Source organism: Schistocerca gregaria, chromosome 7 (assembly GCF_023897955.1).
Source record: "Schistocerca gregaria isolate iqSchGreg1 chromosome 7, iqSchGreg1.2, whole genome shotgun sequence".
NCBI lineage: Eukaryota > Metazoa > Arthropoda > Insecta > Orthoptera > Acrididae > Schistocerca > Schistocerca gregaria.
Window position 1 is genome coordinate 218,722,219 of NC_064926.1, and position 21,120 is coordinate 218,743,338.

The 21,120-nt window shown below is 44.0% G+C and overlaps 1 protein-coding gene across 2 annotated transcripts in view; it reads right to left on the bottom strand.

Annotated features, from left to right (window-relative positions):
• LOC126281503 (synaptotagmin-10-like) overlaps positions 1-21,120 on the bottom strand; it is an 865,953-nt gene that overhangs the window by 520,315 nt on the left and 324,518 nt on the right. Inside the window, exon 3 of one of the 2 annotated variants that reach the window (XM_049980517.1) lies at positions 9,301-9,450. In XM_049980517.1, the coding sequence (XP_049836474.1) occupies positions 9,301-9,450 (150 nt within the window). The remainder of the gene's footprint in view (positions 1-9,300; positions 9,451-21,120) is intronic. The other variant, XM_049980518.1, reaches the window with a different exon arrangement.

Sequence of the window (21,120 nt, forward strand, 5' to 3'; positions counted from 1 at the left end):
ACAGGTTTTCATTAGCCGCTTATCGTATAGGCTGTTCCCTCGTAGGTGGTGCAAACATTCATGACTGATGGAAACGGGCGAATACACGTATCTGAGAGAGGGATTCCTGGCTCGGGAGAAAAGACAGAAAAGACTCGGTTGAATGTTAACCTTTCGTAAACTGACAACGACGAAAAATCAAGAACGGGGCATGGATTTTTTTTATTTTTTAGGTAAATGTCAGTGGTTTGCTAAAGAAATGATTGTCCTTTTGAGAAACTGTTATTATACGAAAGCCTATACTTTAATCTCTTTGTCAATACAATTGACACCAATAGCAGTAGTGACTCCTCAGGTATAGAACTAACATCTTTTCTTAACGATATTGAGCATGAACCATACGAAAACACCTTATCGCACTAGTTACAGTGTTATTAAAGCATTTAAATAGGGCAGCATAATGTTTCTTGCCAGGAAACATAAATATACGGCTGCAGCAGTAGTGACAGTTATCTTAATATGCTGTACGACACTAATACTTAACTTACCTTTTAACTGATAGTATATGGAAAAGTCCTTTCTATCGTAGGCTTTAACTGAATAATACCAATGTCTAAATATGACTCGTGCAGCGAGTTAGTAAATCACGAAAATAAGATTAGTATGAATACCGATTCTAATATCAATCCAACAACGTGATGATTTGTAACTGGGATTAAATGATTTTTTCATTAAGTGATGCTTTCGTAAATGAATTAATATAATCATGAAGAACTCTTCAATGACCAACACATGCCATTATTGAGTAAAAAGCATGTTCCATAATTCTAAAACTGACTGACGTCAACGATATTGGTCTATAACTGTTGGAATCTGTCCTAATGACCTTCTTAAACACGGGATTGACCTGCACCTTCTTCCAGTCGCTAGGTACCCTTTTGTTGCTCAGGCGATCTACGATAAATTACTGCTACAATGTAAGTTCTTTCGCATAATCTTAGTATAATCTTACAGATATGGTATCTGGTCCTGACGACTTTCCACACTTACAATATAGTACAGTGAACCGGCATAATATGCATGACTTGTCACATAGGATCCTAGGTAGGTGCGTCCTGTAGGTGGTCAACAGAGATAGTAAATATGTGGTGTGGCATCTCTGGGGATGAAACCATCGGTGTACGCTCGTCTGCAGGTACACTGACAGTTGGGCTATATCGACCTTCTAATGTCGATACTTTAGGTCCTCTCCTTGCAAATGTCCGACTGGACATAACAGGGTGCATGTGGATGCAGCACAATGGTCACCCAGCCCATTCTGCGCGAGATGATGTTCAAGAATTGAACAACGGATTCCCTGGAAGATTGTTGGGACGCCATGAACCTCAGCAAATGGCCTCCATAGTGGGCCGATTTAACAACAGCAGATTTATTTTTTGGGGGCTGTCTAAAGAATCGTTTTTATGTAGTGAACTCACAACCACAAGCGACTGAAAGCGGAGCACCGAGGAATCTTGGAGCACAGTAACACCAGCGACGTTACGTTTAGAATGTGCATTGCATTGCGCATTCACAAACATGGGCTGCCATTTCATCACCTCTCTTAAATCAACGTTCCGCCATCAGAAATCCCATATGCACACAGTCGAGTGTTATGTACAGCATGTTGCAGCTGCCCCTAACACTTTGAAGATTACTACCTCCCAAACAAAACGTGAAATAAATGTGACCGAATACTGGAGTACTGCGCGTGGTTTGAAGGCATGTTTCACGAGGATGAACGGTTTACAGGGATGGTTATCTAGTCTGATGAGGTGCAGTTCACATCGATCGGGACCGTAAGCCGCCACAACTGCGTGCCCTGGGCTCTTGAAGATTCTCGCTTTCATGTGGACAAATATGTTCAGCTAGCGGGTTCTAATGTGTGATGTGGTCTGTCATGGCGTGGTCTGATTGGCCCATTCTTCTTTGAAGGTACCGTAACAGAAGGGTGTATCTTCATATTCTGCTACAGTATGTAACCAAGCGACCGCTACGGTCGCAGGTTCGAATCCTGCCTTGAGCATGAATGTGTGTGATGTCCTTATGTTAGTTAAGTTTAAGTTGTTCTAAGTTCTAGGGGACTGATGACCTCAGAAGTTAAGTCACATAGTTCTCAGAGCCATTTGAGCCATTTCATATTCTGTAAACATCGGTTTTACATGCCATTCAAGAGATGTCTGGAAATACAAGATTTTTCCTATAAGAAGATGGCTCTCCGACTCACTAGAAGAAATGTCAGAGGCAACTTGGATAAATCTTCCTGGACGATGGATAGCTTGCAGAGAAGGTGTCGAGTACCCACCACGGTCTGTAGAGCTTACAACTCTTGACTTCTACCTAAGGAGGACCATGAAAAATGAAGTTCGTCAACAGAAGCCAGCTACACAGAACGAACTACGGAAAACTATCGAGGCGTCGTGTACGACTGTTACACCGGAAACATAGACAAAAGTAGTTCGGTCAACAGCTCGGCTGCATCGACGTTGCCTAGCTCCTGATGAGGGTAACTTTGAACACATAAAATAACGTAACGGTATGTCATTTTGTTACATTAATACTGACTATCAAAGCGTGTCTAAATTTTTCTGGACTCCTCTGTATGTGATACCACAGATAAAATACCCTACTCTAAACATTGTGTATTCCCGGTGTACTGCGTGCATTTTACTGTAAGTAAGGTATGTCCTGGTGCTGCTGCAACTTGGGAGTGACTCTGTACGTGATTATACACATGTGTATTTTTTCAGTGTTTCATATTTGATTGTTGTAATTACAATTCGTTGTGTACATCCCTAGAGCACTGTCACAGACTAAAAGTCGAGTGGCTTCAACACATTCACTATTGCTGGAAATGTTAGCGATGACTTTCATGCTTGCTGGTGTTCAGTTTACTGACACCATCTCTGGTATTTTTCTGTTTTCTCGATTAATATAAGGGTACGAAGATGGTATCTGTTCTTTCGGACATGTCCGATACCATCTTCATATATAGTTAAGGCTAACCGGCCATTGACCTTCTTCTTCTGTGCGGATGCACACGCATTGCCCGAACTCTTACGGGACTCGGTAAGATTGTCTGCCGCGAGTAATGAGTGTAGTGGGCAGAGGCACTACGATGTAGTGTGTGGACATTAAGTTGAGAATGTGGGTCTCACGGGGAGCGTGAAAGGGATAAATCCCTGCATCGCACAATGCTCTGAGCCTTCGGTGGCTCAGGTGGATAGAGAGTCTGCCATGTAAGCAGGAGATCCCGGGTTCGAGTGCCAGCCAGGGCACACATTTTCACTGTCCCCGTTGATGTATATCAACAGCCGTCGACAGGTTAGGGTCTAGATTTAATTATAATTTCATTTAATGTAAACACTGTTCTATTATAGGGCATAGCTAGTGTAAATCAGGGCATGTTGGGTCTTACTTGCGCTAGTAAACCAAATTTAAAAGAGAGGAGATACCTCCCGAATTATTTCTAAAAATTACTCTCTAAATATGGCCATTTCGTTATATTCTAATATTTATCAAATGCATAACTAATACTTGTTGTAAAATGTAAACTTTCACGGCCGGAACTGTCATGATTAATAAAATTCTTTTCCGGGCTATTATGTCGTGGTCTGATGCAATGCGAAATCCATCAGACCACGGCATAATAGCCCGGAAAAGAATTTTATTAATCATAACTAATACTACATTACAGTTTTAAAATACGGCCATTAGCAGATGAGGTAATGTGGCAGAAGTCACGGATTGCACACGATTGAGTTTATTTGAAACTTGCGTTCAGTCAGCAGTGACCACAACATACAGCAGCGCTTCACTTGCTTGGCGCAGAATATCTCGTGGTTCCACAGAGTTCGTTCAATATAACGCACCTCAACAGTTCGTTCGCCAATCGGGCCGAAGTAATAGACTATTTATTTCCAAATTGGCGTCCCTTGCCGGTTTCTAAGGAGATATAAATTACGTTCGTCCTCAGCTTGCAAAGAAATGTGACGACTCTTTTAACATCGCAGAACCACTTTGACAGTTTTCCTCACAAACTGAAGCTTCACCAATGCACAGCTGAAGTTGAAAACTTTTCGATATCACCGGAACTGACTCTGATACTCGACAGATGCAATAAAAATGCTCGGTCACAGGTGGAACAACTTAGTAACAAATTATATTGTGAACTACTTTCCTGTTTGGAGAATTGGCAAATAAATGCCTAGGTTCTTAGACCATCAGTGAAGGAATATTTTTCAGATAGAGCCACTGAAGACAAAGTTCACCTTTCTGGTCACCAAGAAGCCAAAACACCAGAAAATATGTCCTGATAAAACCATTTGATACAATTATGATGAAATGTTGCTGGTAAGATTCTATTATTATCAAAAAATCTAAGGATCCTGACGCCTGTTACCAGAAAGTACATTTGTGAAAGAGGGTTTTTGGCTATTGTGGCAGTTGAAACAAAAATTATAAAATGAATGAACAGACAAAGGATATTTATTGGCCGAAACAAAACGAATAAAAGGAATAAACGCTACCACCCGTATGAAAGTTTCATTATTTCTTGGGTTAATGCAGTATCCACAATAACATGAGAGATGGTAACGCTGCCATGAAGACATTAGCGACAGTGCTGAGTTACAGTTCCTCTCCGTAACCATTTCTCCACTAACCCAATCGATCAATTAGTCAAATATGTTCCCTCAGTAAGATCTTTCAATATGCACAGTAAGGGATTTAACTTACAGTTAATGTCGGGCCACAAAAATATTGCAATTAAAGGCATTCTTGCATTCAGAAAAATTCCATACGTCAGAACACACATTAATTTTTTCACATTGAAAATTCAGTTGTATTATAAAACGCGAAGCGATGGTTAAACTGAAGATAAAATCTCGAGACGAGTGCAGCTTCATCCCGGTTGTGTTGAGAAACACACGTACCCGTGTTCAGTACTCGTGTTCATCGCAGAAGCGCTACCGGCCAATTGGTTCAGATAGCGCCGCACGCAACACGAACAACAACTCATAAAACACTGGCAGTAGTCAAAGATTATAACTGCTGGATACATCTTAATCAGCTGTTGCTGCATGACTGGCTATAATAAGTATGCCCACAAACTAAAGAATAAGCTTTAAAATTCAAAACGCAGCAATACAATCTGAGTTAAAAAAAAATGACGCACCATGAAGCAATTATGCTAATATACCAGAAACTGATAGTCATACAGGTACTGACGGACAATGCAAAATTGTAAACATTGACAGCCGATGGACGAATGTGTGACGCTGCAGTGCAATTTCACAACACAGCTGAGAAGGGAAGTAAACAGGGGCATGTTGAGACCAGAGCTCAAAGACTTTGTGAATTTGATTCCGTGTACTCTGTTGGACAGTAACTACAGGGGTAGGCAAAATAATGTGAACAGTGATAGTAATGGGATAGTTCTGTTTGACGGTCAACTTCGCAGATAAGGCACGTGTCGCGCTGGACTGTGCGTGTTCAATACGGACTAGGCATAAGTACAGGTTGTTTACGAGTAGTGCACACTTCGTATTTCCATTTAGAGGCTGAGGCCCAAGTGCAATGAAAGACCTAACAGAGGGCAGATTGTGGGGGTTCGATTAGCTGGAGCATCAGTGACAGACAGTTCTTATTGAATGTTTCAAGAACAACTGCTTCAACAGTCATGACTGCCTACACAAAATATGGAAAGACATCATCGTGTAAACGTAATATCGGCCGCAAATCAAAAGAAAATGACAGAGATCGTTGTAAGCTACCACGAATTGTGTCAAATCAACACAAAACTACGGCGCCTAATGTGACTGCAAAGCTCAAAAGCCATCTTCGTGACCTCTTATCTATCGACACCGTCCACCGATAACTCCATAAAGCGAATATTTATGGACGACTGCTGTACCGAAACCATGAGTGACGACAACCAACGCAAAGAAGCGTAAAACATGGTATCAGGAGCACAAGTTCTAGACGGCTGATCAGTGCAGATACGTCATATGCTCTGACGAGTCAGCGTTTTCGTTATTTCAAACTTCGGGCCGGATTTACGTCTGGAGAACGCCAAAAGAGGCCTAAAATGACTGTTTCTTTATTCCAACGGTTAAACATGGAGGTGGAAGAGTGATGGTGAGCAGCCATATCATGGTATTCTGCTGGTCCCATCATTACTCTGAAAGGGCGTGTTACAGCCAGCGATTATGTGAAAATTGTAAGTGATTAGGTTCGGTTCATCATTCAAATAATGTTCCCCAACAATGGTGCCATATTTTAGGACGATTTTTCACCCATTCTCACAGCCAGGACAGTTCAATCGTGGTACGAGGGGCATCCAACTAAACTGCAGCGTCTTCCCTGGCCAGCGCAGTTATCGGACTTGAATATTTCGAACCCCTGTGGGCGGTACTGGAGCGCAGACACTGGAACAGATTTTGTCCTGCCTAGACACTACTGGAGTTAGAAAAAGTTGTAATCAAAGAGTGGATTAACATACGAGTGGAGACTATCCGATCATTATACGAGAGTATTCCAAGAAGTATCGCAGCTGTATTGGGGGCAAATGGGGGTCCAACACATTAACAATAAACAATTCCAAGTACAGGTGTTTACATTATTTTGCCTACCCCCTGTATCCCTCGAGACTGGCGAGTGAACTCTATATGGAAATGTCAGCGTTTGGGAGAGGACGTCTATTCGGGCTCAAAGAAGCCGGTTGGAGTAATCGGCGAACTGCTCGACATTTGAATAGGAGCGATGCCACTACTAGACAATTTTGGCAGGAATGGATGAACATGACTGGGTGTTGTGTGATGTCCTTAGTTTAGTTAGGTTTAAGTAGTTCTAAGTTCTAGGGGACTGATGATCATAGATGTTAAGTCCCATAGTGCTCAGAGGCATTTGAACCAATGGATGAACCACGGCCGAACACAGCGTCAAGAAGGAAGCGGAAGACTTAGAGAGACGAGAGAACGTGAAGACCGAGCTGGCACTCAGAGCCCTGGATTAATCATTATCATCGATCCCACGTACTACTGGTGTTTTGGTGACCCCAAGGACCATCAAAAGGTGGCTTACAGAAATGGGACTGGGCTCAGGGCGCCCCTTACCGTTGTCCTCTGCACGCCAGCAAGCCTGTTTGCATTGTCGGGCACATTCGGCCTGGAATCTCATTGACTGGAGAAGGATTGTCTTCAGTGACGAGTTCTGCTCTCAGCTGAATGAAGACTTGTCTGGAGACGCCTCGGACAGCGGTTGGATGCCAGCCTGACTGTTGCGCGTACGGCCCTACAACCAGTGTCGGTGCCAGTTCATTTCATAGTAGGAATCTTTTGGGTCTCATCCGCAGCGCACTTCCAGTACAGTCCTAAGTCGACGATACTGTACGTCCCATTTTATTGCTCTTCGTGGCAAGCGATCTTTGGATTGCATTTCAGGAATATAATGCTCTCCCGCACACGGTGATAATGTCTATTGCTTGTCTTCATACTGGCCAAACGCCTCTTGACCAGCAAGGTCGCCGGATTTCACCCCAGATGAGAACGTTTGGAGCATTATTGGCAGGTCCTCCATCCACCTCCGGATTTTGACTGGCTAACGCTCCAATTGGGCAGAATTTGACATTATATTCACCCCTCAGGAGGATACCCAACAGCTCTATCAATCAGTGCTAAATCCACTATATGATTCAGTAAGTGCCAGAGGTGGACGAACGCATTACTGGCTTGAAACTTCCTGGCAAATTAAAACTGTGTGCCGGACCGAGACTCGAACTCGGGACCTTTGCCTTGCTCTGCCGACTGAGCACTATTTACGACCCGTCCTCACAGCTTTAAGTCCGCACAGTACCTCGTCTCCTACCTTCCAAACTTCACAGAAGCTCTCATGCATACCTTTCAGAACTAGCACTCCTGGAGGAAAGGATATTGCGGAGACATGGCTTAGCCAAAGCCTGGGGGATGTTTCCAGAAGGCCCCAAGTTCGAGTTTTGGTCCGGCACACAGTTTTAATCTCCCAGAAAGTTCCATATCACCGCACACTCCACTGCAGAGTGAAAATCTCATTCTGCATTACTGACTTGCTCAGTTCATGAAGCTCTTTCTTTTGAATGAAATATCCGATTTTTTTCTGAAATTGTAATAATCTGTTTGTCTGCACATGTACATCGCATCTACTGATTTGCATTGCGTTCGAATAACTCCTTCTCTATGAATCTCTTTTTTTTTTGTCTTAAAGTGTAATGTGCCGTATGAGGATACGGGATCCTAGCAGGATTTAGTTACTTGAACATAAATTAAATTTCATTTACCGTTGAATTTAAAAGTACCACTGTGTATTTTTAGTTAATTTACAGTGTAGTACTAAGTGTTGTTGGGATTTTTACTCTCTCAGAGATGTTGGACACCACAGTGTCAAGGAAAATTCATCTGGCTGAGTATAGAAATTACAGAATACTTTCCGAAAACCGAAAATGTTCTATATGATGTAAGATATGTGTCCGAGACGGCAACGGCCTTGTCGCAGTGGATACACCAGTTCCGTCATATCACCGAAGTTAAGCGCTGTCGGGCATGGCCAACACTTGTATAGGTGACCATCCGGGTCGCCATGCGCTGTTGCCGTTTTTCGACATGCACTCAGCCTCGTAATGCCAATTGAAGAGCTAGTCGACCGAACAGTAGCGGCTCCGGTCAAAGAAAACCATCGTAAAGACCGTGAGAGCGGTGTGCTGACCACACGCGCCTCCTATCCGCATCCTCAGTTGGGGATGACACGGCGGTCGGATGGTTCCGATGGGCCACTTGCAGCCTGAAGACGGAGTGCTTATGTGTCCGAGGGGCTGCAATGAGCGCTATAGCCTTGGCAGTCGCTAAGCTTTCCTGACGTTTCTCGGTACCCAAGGTAAGGTAACATTCTGAGCAGTTACTTGTGCCACTTTCTCTGACTTTCCATTTCCATTGAATGTTTCCTCCCTCTTGCCATTCTCTATGGTCTTATATTGCTGCTGTGGAGGACGTTCACGTACAAAATTTTCGCACTCTATATGGCTGGCCAAGTACCTGTAGTATCATTCAGATGTATTCGCTGTGCCGTCCTGCTTTTCCAGCCCAAGAGTACTGTGTAACAAACATATACATAACCCGCAGTGAAAATCACTAGACTAACCGTGTCTGCCCCCAATATTGCAGGCACTTTTGGAAATTGAAGATCTTCCATATCCCTCTGTGACAGCTGGAATTTGATAACATGGCGTCTAGAAAGCGGGCAGCACCTTACCTTGATGAGACCGATGCCGGTGTCGGGGCGCGGGCCGAGGCTGCAGACGCTGAACTGGATGTTGGGCAGGTCCAGCCGGTGCGACAGCTGCCTCTGGAACGTCTGGTGGCGCGTCGGCACCGACGGCAGCGTCGTCTGACGCAGCACCTGCTGCAAGACAAACACGTCACCTCGTCAGCCGCGCCCTGTTTGTAAGGGAACGGCTCCGGCGCATTCAGTTACAATGGAAGAAGCAAATACTCAACATGAAACTTTGTGGCAGATCAAAACTGTGTGACGGACCGGGAGTCGAACTCGGGACCTTTGCCTTTCGCGGGCAAGTGCTCTACCAACTGAGCTACCCAAGCACGACTCACGACCTGTCCTCACACCTTCAGTACTGCCAGTACCTCGTCTCCTACTTTCCAAGCTTCACAGAAGCTCTTCTGCGAACATACGAACCTGCAGAAGAGCTTATGTGAAGTTTGGAGAGTAGGAGACGAGGTACTGGCAGAATTGAAGCTGTGAGGACGGGTTGTGAGTCGTGCTTGGGTAGCTCAGTTGGTAGAGCACTTGCCCGCTAAAGGCAAAGGTCCCGAGTTCGAGTGTCGGTCCGTCACACAGTTTTGTTCTGCCAGGAAGTTTCATATCAGCGCACACTCCGCTGCAGAGTGAAAATCTCATTGTAAATACTCAGCATGATGTTTAAAGTTCTTGGGTACTGGCACCGCATTATCATGATCGTCCTTCTTTCTGAGAACTTCTTCAGTGAAATTATCTCACACTATGGCGCACTGTGTAGCTTTATCTAATGTAGGAAATTATTATCGCGTTTGTCTACGTCTATATACACTGCCCGAAAAAAAAAGAAAAAAAACTGAACAGTTCAAAAGACCTGATCAAATTTCAATGGAACTTCATACATGTACGTAATATCAATAGCTCAGTGCTCGACTGTAAGGGAAGATGAGGTTAGATATACCAGTCGTGAGGCCACAAACTTTACACAACGGCTAGAACTCCAACTCTTAGCTACCAACGGGAGGGTTCAAAATGGTTCAAATGGCTCTGAGCACTATGGGACTTAACATCTGAGGTCATCAGTCCCCAGAACTTAGAACTACTTAAACCTAACTAACCTAATGACATCACACAACACTCAGTCATCACAAGGCAGAGAAAATCGCTGACCCCGCCTGGAAGCGAACCCGGGAACACGGGCGTGGGAATCGAGAACGCTACTGCACGACCACGAGCTGCGGACTCCAACAGGAGGGAGCGCGCATTAAATTCAGAGAGAGATCCCTCTCACAACCAGCACGTCTTCATGCTAGTGACTTTATGATCTATGTTGAGTTAACCAGTCTCTACTCCACACACATACTACTAAATATACGCTATTAAATTCAGATATAGAACAATATCTCCGGGAATCGCTTGCTTGGTGCGCTGTGTACAAAATTTATTACTGCTCGGGATTCGTCCCTCCTGAAACGGCTTGTGACAAATTCAGCCTGAATATCCATCTAGTATTAGGTTCCTTCACAAGTAAGATTACCAGCGTTAAATATCTGAATGTTGGTCCTGGCTCCCTAAATCGCGGCATCCGGAAACTATATTCTGCGTCCTCCTGAACCACTGGTCTGAGATTAACAGCAGCCGGACTAGAGAATTACAGTATTGTGCACAGTTGCTGTTAATACCACAACATCGGCGGCTGCATTTCATGTGGATCTACGACTGCGAAGTATAGAGTGCTGACTAACGTCTTCGCAATGATCGCACTGTATTCAACGATACTCGCGGCTCTGCACTATTCCGGATGACCATCATGGGAAATAATGGCGGCGACCTGGAGAGAGGTTCTGTTTTCCAGTGCTTTGGAGAGGCTAAGTGCTGTTACTCACAGTGTCACGGCATCGGGAGCCATAGGGTATGACTTAAGGTCTATGTCGGTGATTGAGGCAGCTCGAACGGTACAACTATATGTCATGGGCATGTTGCATGGTCTGTGTTACGTCCCATACGACAGTATCGTGGTGCTGTATCAATAAACTGTCTGCGTGATTTTAAGGTACTCCCGTTGCCAACAAGATCCCCAGATCTGTCCCCGATAGAAAAAGGAACAAGTGTGAGACCAGCTCCGATGTGAAGCCAGGTCCAATCCAGTATCCAGGATATCAAGAAATGGTTAAAAAAACTGTGGGCTAGGTTGCCTCGGGAGAGCATAAAATGACCACATGATACGTTTCCCACCGAATCAGTGTATGCATGCATGTCAGAATGGGTGCAATTCGGATGAGTGAACTCGCACTGTCAAGTTGTTTGTATATCTGCACGATATTTTCATTAATGAAATTGCGTTACATTCTCTCTCGACCCGTGAAGATTTATTTTGTCCACCCTCTCCCACACCCTTTCCTCCCTACTGGGTGCTTCACGTTTCCTGCCAGGCAGTGTATACAGACTGTTTCAGAACTCCATCGACAGACTTTCAGAAGTGGTGGTGTCGACGAAGGAAAGAAAAAAAAGTCTAGTAAACATGGGTTGTAAAATTCACCTTACACGTGTTCATCTTTGCCACTGTCAAAATATCTCTTCTATATAAAAATCTTTCTTCTTTCCATATCTTGAAAGGTGGTACTATGGACCAAAACAAGAAAAAATGTCCAGTAAACATGGGTCTAAGGCGCATACCTTAAAGCAATGAGCACTTGTTCATCTTCGTCAATGTGAAACAGTCTCTTTGCACGTCTCGTAGAACTTAAGGTAAGCCTCTACTGGAAATTTTATCTTGTTTTGGTCCATATAACCTCATAGAAAAATACGGACAGCAAAGAGCTTGCAATAGAAGAGGTTTGTTTCAGAATATCAGAAATGAAGAAAACGCTGGTAGCTAAGCTATGAATCTTAGACCCTGTAGCACACCTTACAATTCGAGTGTTAATTTTTCATTATTTCTGGTAAATTTTTAAGATGAATCAGTAAAGAGCAATATACCATAAAACGTGTAACATAGAAAACCAGCGGGTCCATATTAAAAGTACTGCATACATATTGCAAGCGAGATGTTAAAATCACAGTCTCTGTGACACTTTATAAAACAAAATATTGTGTAAAATAGGACTTCCTTTCCTGTTAACTTGCCTCTGCTGTTATAGACGACGAGATAGCACATATGTTTCCAAGTCTCTGTATACGTTGTACGATTTATTCCGTAATAAGCCCCCCATGAACCATGGACTTTGCCGTTGGTGGGGAGGCTTGCGTGCCTCAGCGATACAGATGGCCGTACCGTAGGTGCAACCACAACGGAGGGGTATCTGTTGAGAGGCCAGACAAACATGTGGTTCCTGAAGAGGGGCAGCAGCCTTTTCAGTAGTTGCAGGGGCAACAGTCTGGATGATTGACTGATATGGGCTTGCAACATTAACCAAAACGACCTTGCTGTGCTGGTACTGCGAACGGCTGAAAGCAAGGGGAAACTACAGCCGTAATTTTTCCCGAGGACATGCAGCTTTACTGTATGATTAAATGATGATGGCGTGCTCTTGGGTAAAATATTCCGGAGGTAAAATAGTCCCCCATTCAGATCTCCGGGCGGTGACTACTCAGGAGGACGTCGTTATCAGGAGAAAGAAAACTGGCGTTCTACGGATCGGAGCGTGGAATGTCAGATCCCTTAATCGGGCAGGTAGGTTAGAAAATTTAAAAAGGGAAATGGATAGGTTAAAGTTAGATATAGTGGGAATTAGTGAAGTTCGGTGGCATGAGGAACAAGATTTTTGGTCAGGTGAATACAGGGTTATAAATACAAAATCAAATAGGGGTAATGCAGGAGTGGGTTTAATATTGAATAAAAAAATAGGAGTGCAGGTAAGCTACTACAAACAGCATAGTGAACGCATTATTGTGGCCAAGATAGACACAAAGCCCATGCCTACTTCAGTAGTACAAGTTTATATGCCAACTAGCCATGCAGATGATGAAGAAATTGATGAAATGTATGATGAGATAAAAGAAATTATTCAGGTAGTGAAGGGAGACGAAAATTTAATAGTCATGGGTGACTGGAATTAGTCAGTAGGAAAAGGGAGAGAAGGAAACATAGTAGGTGATTATGGATTGGGGCTAAGAAATGAAAGAGGAAGCCGTCTGGTAGAATTTTGCACAGAGCATAACTTAATCATAGCTAACACTTGGTTTAAGAATCATAAAAGAAGGTTGTATACATGGAAGAATCCTGGAGATATTAAAAGGTATCAAATATATTATACAATGGTAAGGCAGAGATTTAGAAATCAGGTTTTAAACTGTAGGACATTTCCAGGGGCAGATGTGCACTCTGACCACAATCTATTGGTTATGAACTGTAGGTTAAAACTGAAGAAACTGCAAAAAGGTGGGAATTTCAGGACATGGGATCTGGATAAGCTGAAAGAACCAGAGGTTGTACAGAGTTTGAAGGAGAGCATAAGGGAACAATTGACAGGAATGGGGGAAAGAAACACAGTAGAAGAAGAATGGGTAGCTCTGAGGGATGAAGTCGTGAAGGCAGCGGAGGATAAAGTAGGTAAAAAGACGAGGGCTGCTAGAAATCCTTGGGTAAGAGAAGAAATATTGAATTTAATTGATGAAAGGAGAAAATATAAACATGCAGTAAATGAAGCAGGCAAAAAGGAATACAAACGTCTCAAAAATGAGATCGACAGGAAGTGCAAAATGGCTAAGCAGGGATGGCTAGAGGACAAATGTAAGGATGTAGAAGCTTATCTCACTAGGGGTAAGATAGATACTGCCTACAGGAAAATTAAAGAGTCCTTTGGAGAGAAGAGAACCACGTGTATGAATATCAAGAGCTCAGATGGCAACCCAGTTCTAAGCAAAGAAGAGAAGGCAGAAAGGTGCAAAGAATATATAGAAGGTTTATACAAGGGCGATGTACTTGAGGACAATATTATGGAAACGGAAGAGGATGTAGATGAAGACAAAATGGGAGATAAGATACTGCGTGAAGAGTTTGACAGAGCATTGAAAGACCTGAGTCGAAACAAGGCCCCCGGAGTAGACAACATTCCATTAGAACTACTGACGGCCTTGGGAGAGCCAGTCATGACAAAACTCTACCAGCTGGTGAGCAAGATGTATGAGACAGGCGAAATACCCTCAGACTTCAAGAAGAATATAATAATTCCAATCCCAAAGAAAGCAGGTGCTGACAGATGTGAAAATTACCGAACTATCAGTTTAATAAGTCACAGCTGCAAAATACTAACGCGAATTCTTTACAGACGAATGGAAAAACTGGTAGATGCGGACCTCGGGGAAGATCAGTTTGGATTCCGTAGAAATGTTGGAACACGTGAGGCGATACTGACCTTACGACTTATCTTAGAAGAAAGATTAAGAAAAGGCAAACCTACGTTTATAGCATTTGTAGATTTAGAGAAAGCTTTTGACAATGTTGACTGGAATACTCTCTTTCAAATTCTGAAGGTGGCAGGTGTAAAATACAGGGAGCGAAAGGCTATTTACAATTTGTACAGAAACCAGATGGCAGTCATAAGAGTCGAGGGGCATGAAAGGGAAGCAGTGGTTGGGAAAGGAGTGAGACAGGGTTGTAGCCTCTCCCCGATGTTATTCAATCTGTATATTGAGCAAGCAGTAAAGGAAACAGAAGAAAAATTTGGAGTAGGTATTAAAATTCATGGAGAAGAAGTAAAAACTTTGAGGTTCACCGATGACATTGTAATTCTGTCAGAGACGGCAAAGGACTTGGAAGAGCAGTTGAACGGAACGGACAGTGTCTTGAAAGGAGGATATAAGGTGAACATCAACAAAAGCAAAACTAGGATAATGGAATGCAGTCAAATTAAATGGGGTGATGCTGAGGGAATTAGATTAGGAAATGAGACACTTAATGCAGTAAAGGAGTTTAGCTACTTAGGAAGTAAAATAACTGATGATGGTCGAAGTAGAGAGGATATAAAATGTAGACTGGCAACGGCAAGGAAAGCGTTTCTGAAGAAGAGAAAGTTGTTAACATCGAATATAGATTTCTGTATCAGGAAGTAGTTTCTGAAAGTATTTGTATGGAGTGTAGCCATGTATGGAAGTGAAATATGGACGATAACTAGTTTGGACAAGAAGAGAATAGAAGCTTTCGCAATGTGGTGCTACAGAAGAATGCTTAAGATTAGGTGGATAGATCACGTAACTAATAAGGAGGTATTGAATAGGATTGGGGAGAAGAGAAGTTTGCGGCACAACTTGACTAGAAGAAGGGATCGGTTGGTAGGACATGTTTTGAGGCATCAAGGGATCACAAATTTAGCATTGGAGGGCAGCGTGGAGGGTAAAAATCGTAGAGGGAGACCAAGAGATGAATACACTAAGCAGATTCAGAAGGATGTAGGTTGCAGTAGGTACAGGGAGATGAAGAAGCTTGCACAGGATAGAGTAGCATGGAGAGCTGCATCAAACCAGTCTCAGGACTGAAGACAACAACAACAACAACAAGCTCAATTGTATTTGAAAGGTGTCTGCAAGTTATTTGTAGAATTCTATAGTGGATCACATTAATTTGCTATGAGAATTTATCTATGTTTCAGGGAACATCAGAATTGTGCACTCAAAAAATGGTTCCAATTGATGTGAGCACTATGGGACTTAACTTCTAAGGTCATCAGTCCCCTAGAACGTAGAACTACTTAAACCTAACGAACCTAAGGACATCACAAACATCCATGCCCGAGGCAGGATTCGAACCTGCGACCGTAGCGGTCACGCGGTTCCAGACTGTAGGGCCTAGAACCGCTCGCCACACCGGCTGGCTTGTGCACTCACTGTTTGACAGTAGACCAGCCGAATGCTATATCGCATCACGTCGTTTAAATATTATATTTATACACTTCAGTACAAAAAAAAACTGGTATTGGCATGCGTATTCAAATATAGAGATACAGGGGATAAGAAAAATAATGTGAACAGTGGTTGCAATGGGACGGTTGTGTTTGATGGTCAACAACGCAGGTAAGGCACATGTCGCGCTGGACTCTGCGTGTTCGGTATAGCCTAGGCATCAGTGCAGGCTGTTTAATAGTACTGCACACTTAGTATTTACATTCAGAGGCCAAGGTCGACATGCAATGGAAGACCTAACAGAGTTCCAAAAAGGGCAGATAGTGGGGACCCGATTAGCTGGAGCATCACTAACCAAGACAGCCAAATTACTGAATGTTTCAGGAACAACTGTTTCAATAGTCATGACAGCCTACTCAAAACATGGAAAGACTTCACCGTGTAAACGTAATATTGGTCCGAAATATAAACTAAATGATAGAGATCGTCGTACGCTAACACGAAATGTGTGAAAACAACACAAAACTATGGCTGCTAAAGTGACTGCAGAGCTCAGTAGCCATCTTCGAAAATCCGTATCTATCAACACTGTCCGCCGAGAACTCAATAAAGCGAATATTAATGGACGAGCTGCTATACTAAAACCATTAGTGACGACAACTAACGCAAAGAAGCGTAAAAGATGGTGTCAAGGGCATAGATCCTGGACGGATGGGAAGTGGAAACGCTTCATATGTCTGGAGAACGCCTAAAGAAACCTAAAATCCTGATTTCTTGATTCCAGAGGTTAAACCTGGAGGTGGAAGTGTGATGGAGAGGGCAGCCATGTCATGTTATACTGCTGGTCCCATCATTACTCTCAAAGGCTGTGTTACAGCCAACAATTATGGAAACATTTTAGTTATTCAGGTGCACCCCATGATTCAAATGTTGTTCCCCAACAATGATGGCGTATTCCAGGACGATAATGCACCCACAGTCAGGACAGTACAATCGTGGTATGAGGAGCATGCAACTGAACTGGAGCGTCTTCCCTGCCCAGCACAGTTCCCGGACTTGAACATTACGGAACCCTCGTGGGCGGTTTTGGATTGCAAACTCCGGAGAAGATTTTCGCCTCCCTCGTCACTATAGGAGTTAGCAGAGGTTCTGACTGTGTGTGTGTGTTTTGAGATATTATGGGCGCCCAACGGCGAGATTATCAGTGCCCTGACATTTATTATAACAAACGAATGTGGATTAGAATTAAAACTGCCGTACACGCGTGCACTCGAAATGACCACACAATCGTTCTGTCGCACAGGCACTCTCTCATGCACTAAAACCAATGAGGAGGCAAGATAGCTAATCAAGAAATTAAAACAATTAAAACATATGGAAAACAAAACACAGAAGATCTAAAAGAACAGAACAGGGAAATGTGACTGGCTGACCACTTAACAAAAACTTGGGTCACTCTGCTACCCTATTGAGATATTAAAAACATCTCCCCAGAATCTCGTTAAAAACGTGAGACAGTTCACAAAACTTTAAAATGGGAACCACATTCATTTGATCATTGCAGAAAATGGATTGCAGATCCGCCGGCAAATCTGCTGAAGCCCGTTGGTCAGCAAATAAAATGCATTCGAATAAAATGTGGCGCACCGTGATCTGGACGCCAAAAGCGCCACACATCGGTGGGTTCCAAGAAGAATCGCAGCTGTATTACGGGCAGATGGAGATCCAAACCCTTATTAATAAACCATTGCCAAATAACTGCACGTGTTAACATTATTTTGCTTATCCCCTGTATGTAAACAGGATGAATATGGCGCTGCGGTCGGCAACGCCTACATAAGACAAAAAGTGCGTGGCGCAATTGTTAGATCGGTTACTGCTGCTGCAATTGCAGATTATCAAGATTTAAGTGAGTCTGAACGTGGTGTTATAGTCGGCGCACGAGCGATGGGACACAGCATCTCCGAGGTAGCGATGAAGAGGTAATTTCCTCTACGACCGTTTCGTGAGTGTACCGTGAATATTAGGAATCTGGTAAAACATGAAATCTGCACCATCGCTGCGGACGGTAAAAGATCCTGTTAGAACGGGACCAACGACGACTGAAGAGAAACGTTCGACGTGACAGAAATGCAACCCTTTCTCAAATTGTTGCAGATTTCAGTGCTGGGTGGTCAACAAGTGTCAGCGTGCGAACCATTCAACGAAACATAATCGATATGGGCTTTAGGAGCCGAAAGCCCACTTGTGTACCCTTGATGACTGCACGACACAAAGCTTTACGCCTTGTCTGGGCTGTTAATGACTGGAAACATGTTGCATGTCCGGACGAGTCCTGTTTCAAATTTTATCGAGCGGTTGGACGTGGAGCCAACCTCATGAATCCACGGACACTGTACGTCAGGAGGGGACTGTTCAGGCTTGTGGAGGCTCTGTAATGGTGTGGGGGCGTGTGCTGTTGGGGTGATAAGGGACCCATGATACGTCTAGATACAACTCTGGCATGTGATACGTACGTAAGAATCCTGTCTGATCACATGCAGCCATTCATGCCCATTGCATACGTTTTTATAACGTCTAAATACTTTTTCTAATTTGGCCTGCCATTGAGGAGAGGGTATGTTACAAACCAATTTTTACTAGGTCTTTTGTCTTGTTTTGGTCCATATTATCACAACTGAAAGTTTTCCCTGGTTCACCCTGTACACTCCGCAAGCCAATGTACTGTACTTGGCGGAGAATACCTGGTACCAAATTTCATTTAGGTACTGAGCAAAGAAATAATGACTGTATACACAGCACGTATACTGATTTCTCTCGTCTCATTCTTGTCTTGCCTACATGGGATATACGACAGTAGTGGGATACTGATTGCATAACCTTCTTGGAATAAAAAAAAGCCTTAAATTTACCCCACAGCGTTTCGTTACAACCACTTCGTCTTTCTTCCAAGTCCTTTGTGTGTGGATGAAGTAAGCTGTGTTTCACACGAGTGGTATTTCTTTGAGAGACGCTTGTTTTCGCCCAGGAATATCGTAATGTTTGAGCTTAGTACACGCAACAGACGAGCGTCAGCAACACTGGTCTGTGACTCGGTGTATCCGGTTATCATCACGGGTGTTGATGACTAGCTGTCGAATGACGTCGCCGTGGTTGATGGAAGCGTTTATCGTCTACTGGTGACTAGAGATTCGGCCATGAGTGGTGTTTAGTTTGTGTTTATTCCGGCACGCATCAGTAGTGTCCTCGAAGTACGCAGCGCAAAACACCATGGAGGCAGTAGCTAAAAGGCATTCTCACGGTTTAAAAGCTTAGGCCGTTTAGTAATTTCGACCGAAACAAACTTTTCTTTTACACTAAAAATTCGTGATTCCTCCACACATGTAGACATATGCGAGGGTCCGATCCGATCCGTCACGAAATCGAAACCACAATGAAAATGAAAATGTTGTATTTGCAGCAGTTAGCTACACCTTCGTCCGCCTGCTTATCTGAGTGGTAACGTGATTGACTACCACGCCACGGCCCTTGCTTCGATTTCTGACAGGGTTGGTGTTGATCTCGTCATCAATTGGTTGAAATGGCTCTAAGCACTATGGGACTTAACATCTGGGGTCTTCAGTCCCCTAGACTTAGAACTACTTAAACCTAACTACGCTAAGGACGTCACACACATCCATGCCCGAGGCAGGATTCGAACCTGCAACCGTAGCTGCTGCGTAGTTCCGGACTGAAGAGCCTAGAACCGCTCGGCCACAACGTCCAGCCGATCTCATCATCACCGCCGCGCAAGTCGCCCAATGTGGCGTCACCCGAAATAACACTTGCACTCGGCGTCCGAACTTCCCGGACGGGGCTGCCCGGCAAACGATGCGCACGATCATTACCTTTCATTTGTTCAGCTACAACTTCGAGCTGCTTCTCTAGTTAGAATTAGACGTTTATCATAGCGTTGTGCCAACTTTCCAATAATCTCGTCACAGAAGGCAGCCAACAAAATGTTCAAATGTGTGTGAAATCTTATGGGACTTAAATGCTAAGGTCATCAGTCCCTATCCCTACACACTACTTAACCTAAATTATCCTAAAGACAAACACACACACCCATGCCCGAGGGAGGAGTGGAAACTCCGCCGGGACCAGCCGCACAGTCCACGACTGCAACGCACAGAAGGCAGCCGCCTGTGCTTTCCGCCAATTCTCTACGCTGGTCTGCAGCTCTTTATCTGTTGCAAAATTTCATCCTAGCCAGCGGTTCATGTGCCCGATAGCTGAATGGTCATCGTGACGGACTGCCGTCCTAAGGGGCCCGGGTTCGATTTCCGGCTGGTCGGGGATTTTCTCCGCTCAGAGACTGGGTGTTGTGTTGTCTTCATCGTCATTTCATCCCCATTCAGCTCGAAGATCACCCAATGTGGAGTCGGAATCTAGTAACACCTGTACCAAGGCGGCCAGACCTGTCCCGTAAGTGGCTTCCCGGCCAATGTCGCCAAACGCTAATTTCCATTTCCGTGTGAACAGAGATGAACATCAGAGGGAGCCAAGTCCGAGCTGGCTGCTGCAATGTGCGGCCGAGAATTGTCACGAAGAAGGCTGTTCAAATGGCTCTGAGCACTATGGGACTTAACATATATTGTCATCAGTCCCCTAGAACTTAGAACTACTTAAACCTAACTAACCTAAGGACAGCACACAAAACCCAGCCATCACGAGGCAGAGAAAATCCCTGACCCCGCCGGGAATCGAACCCGGGAACCCGGGCGTGGGAAGCGAGAACGCTACCGCATGACCACGAGATGCGGGCACGAAGAAGGAAAAGTGTGACAGTTACGATACGTGTTGTGCATGAAAAAAGGCGAAATTTCTCAATACGTACTCCTGCTTGGCGAGAGACATTATTTTCTAGGTATCTTTACGTGCTCAGTGTGCGCAGTCAACACTCAACTGAAAAGAGCGACGTGACGCATACAAGAAACACTG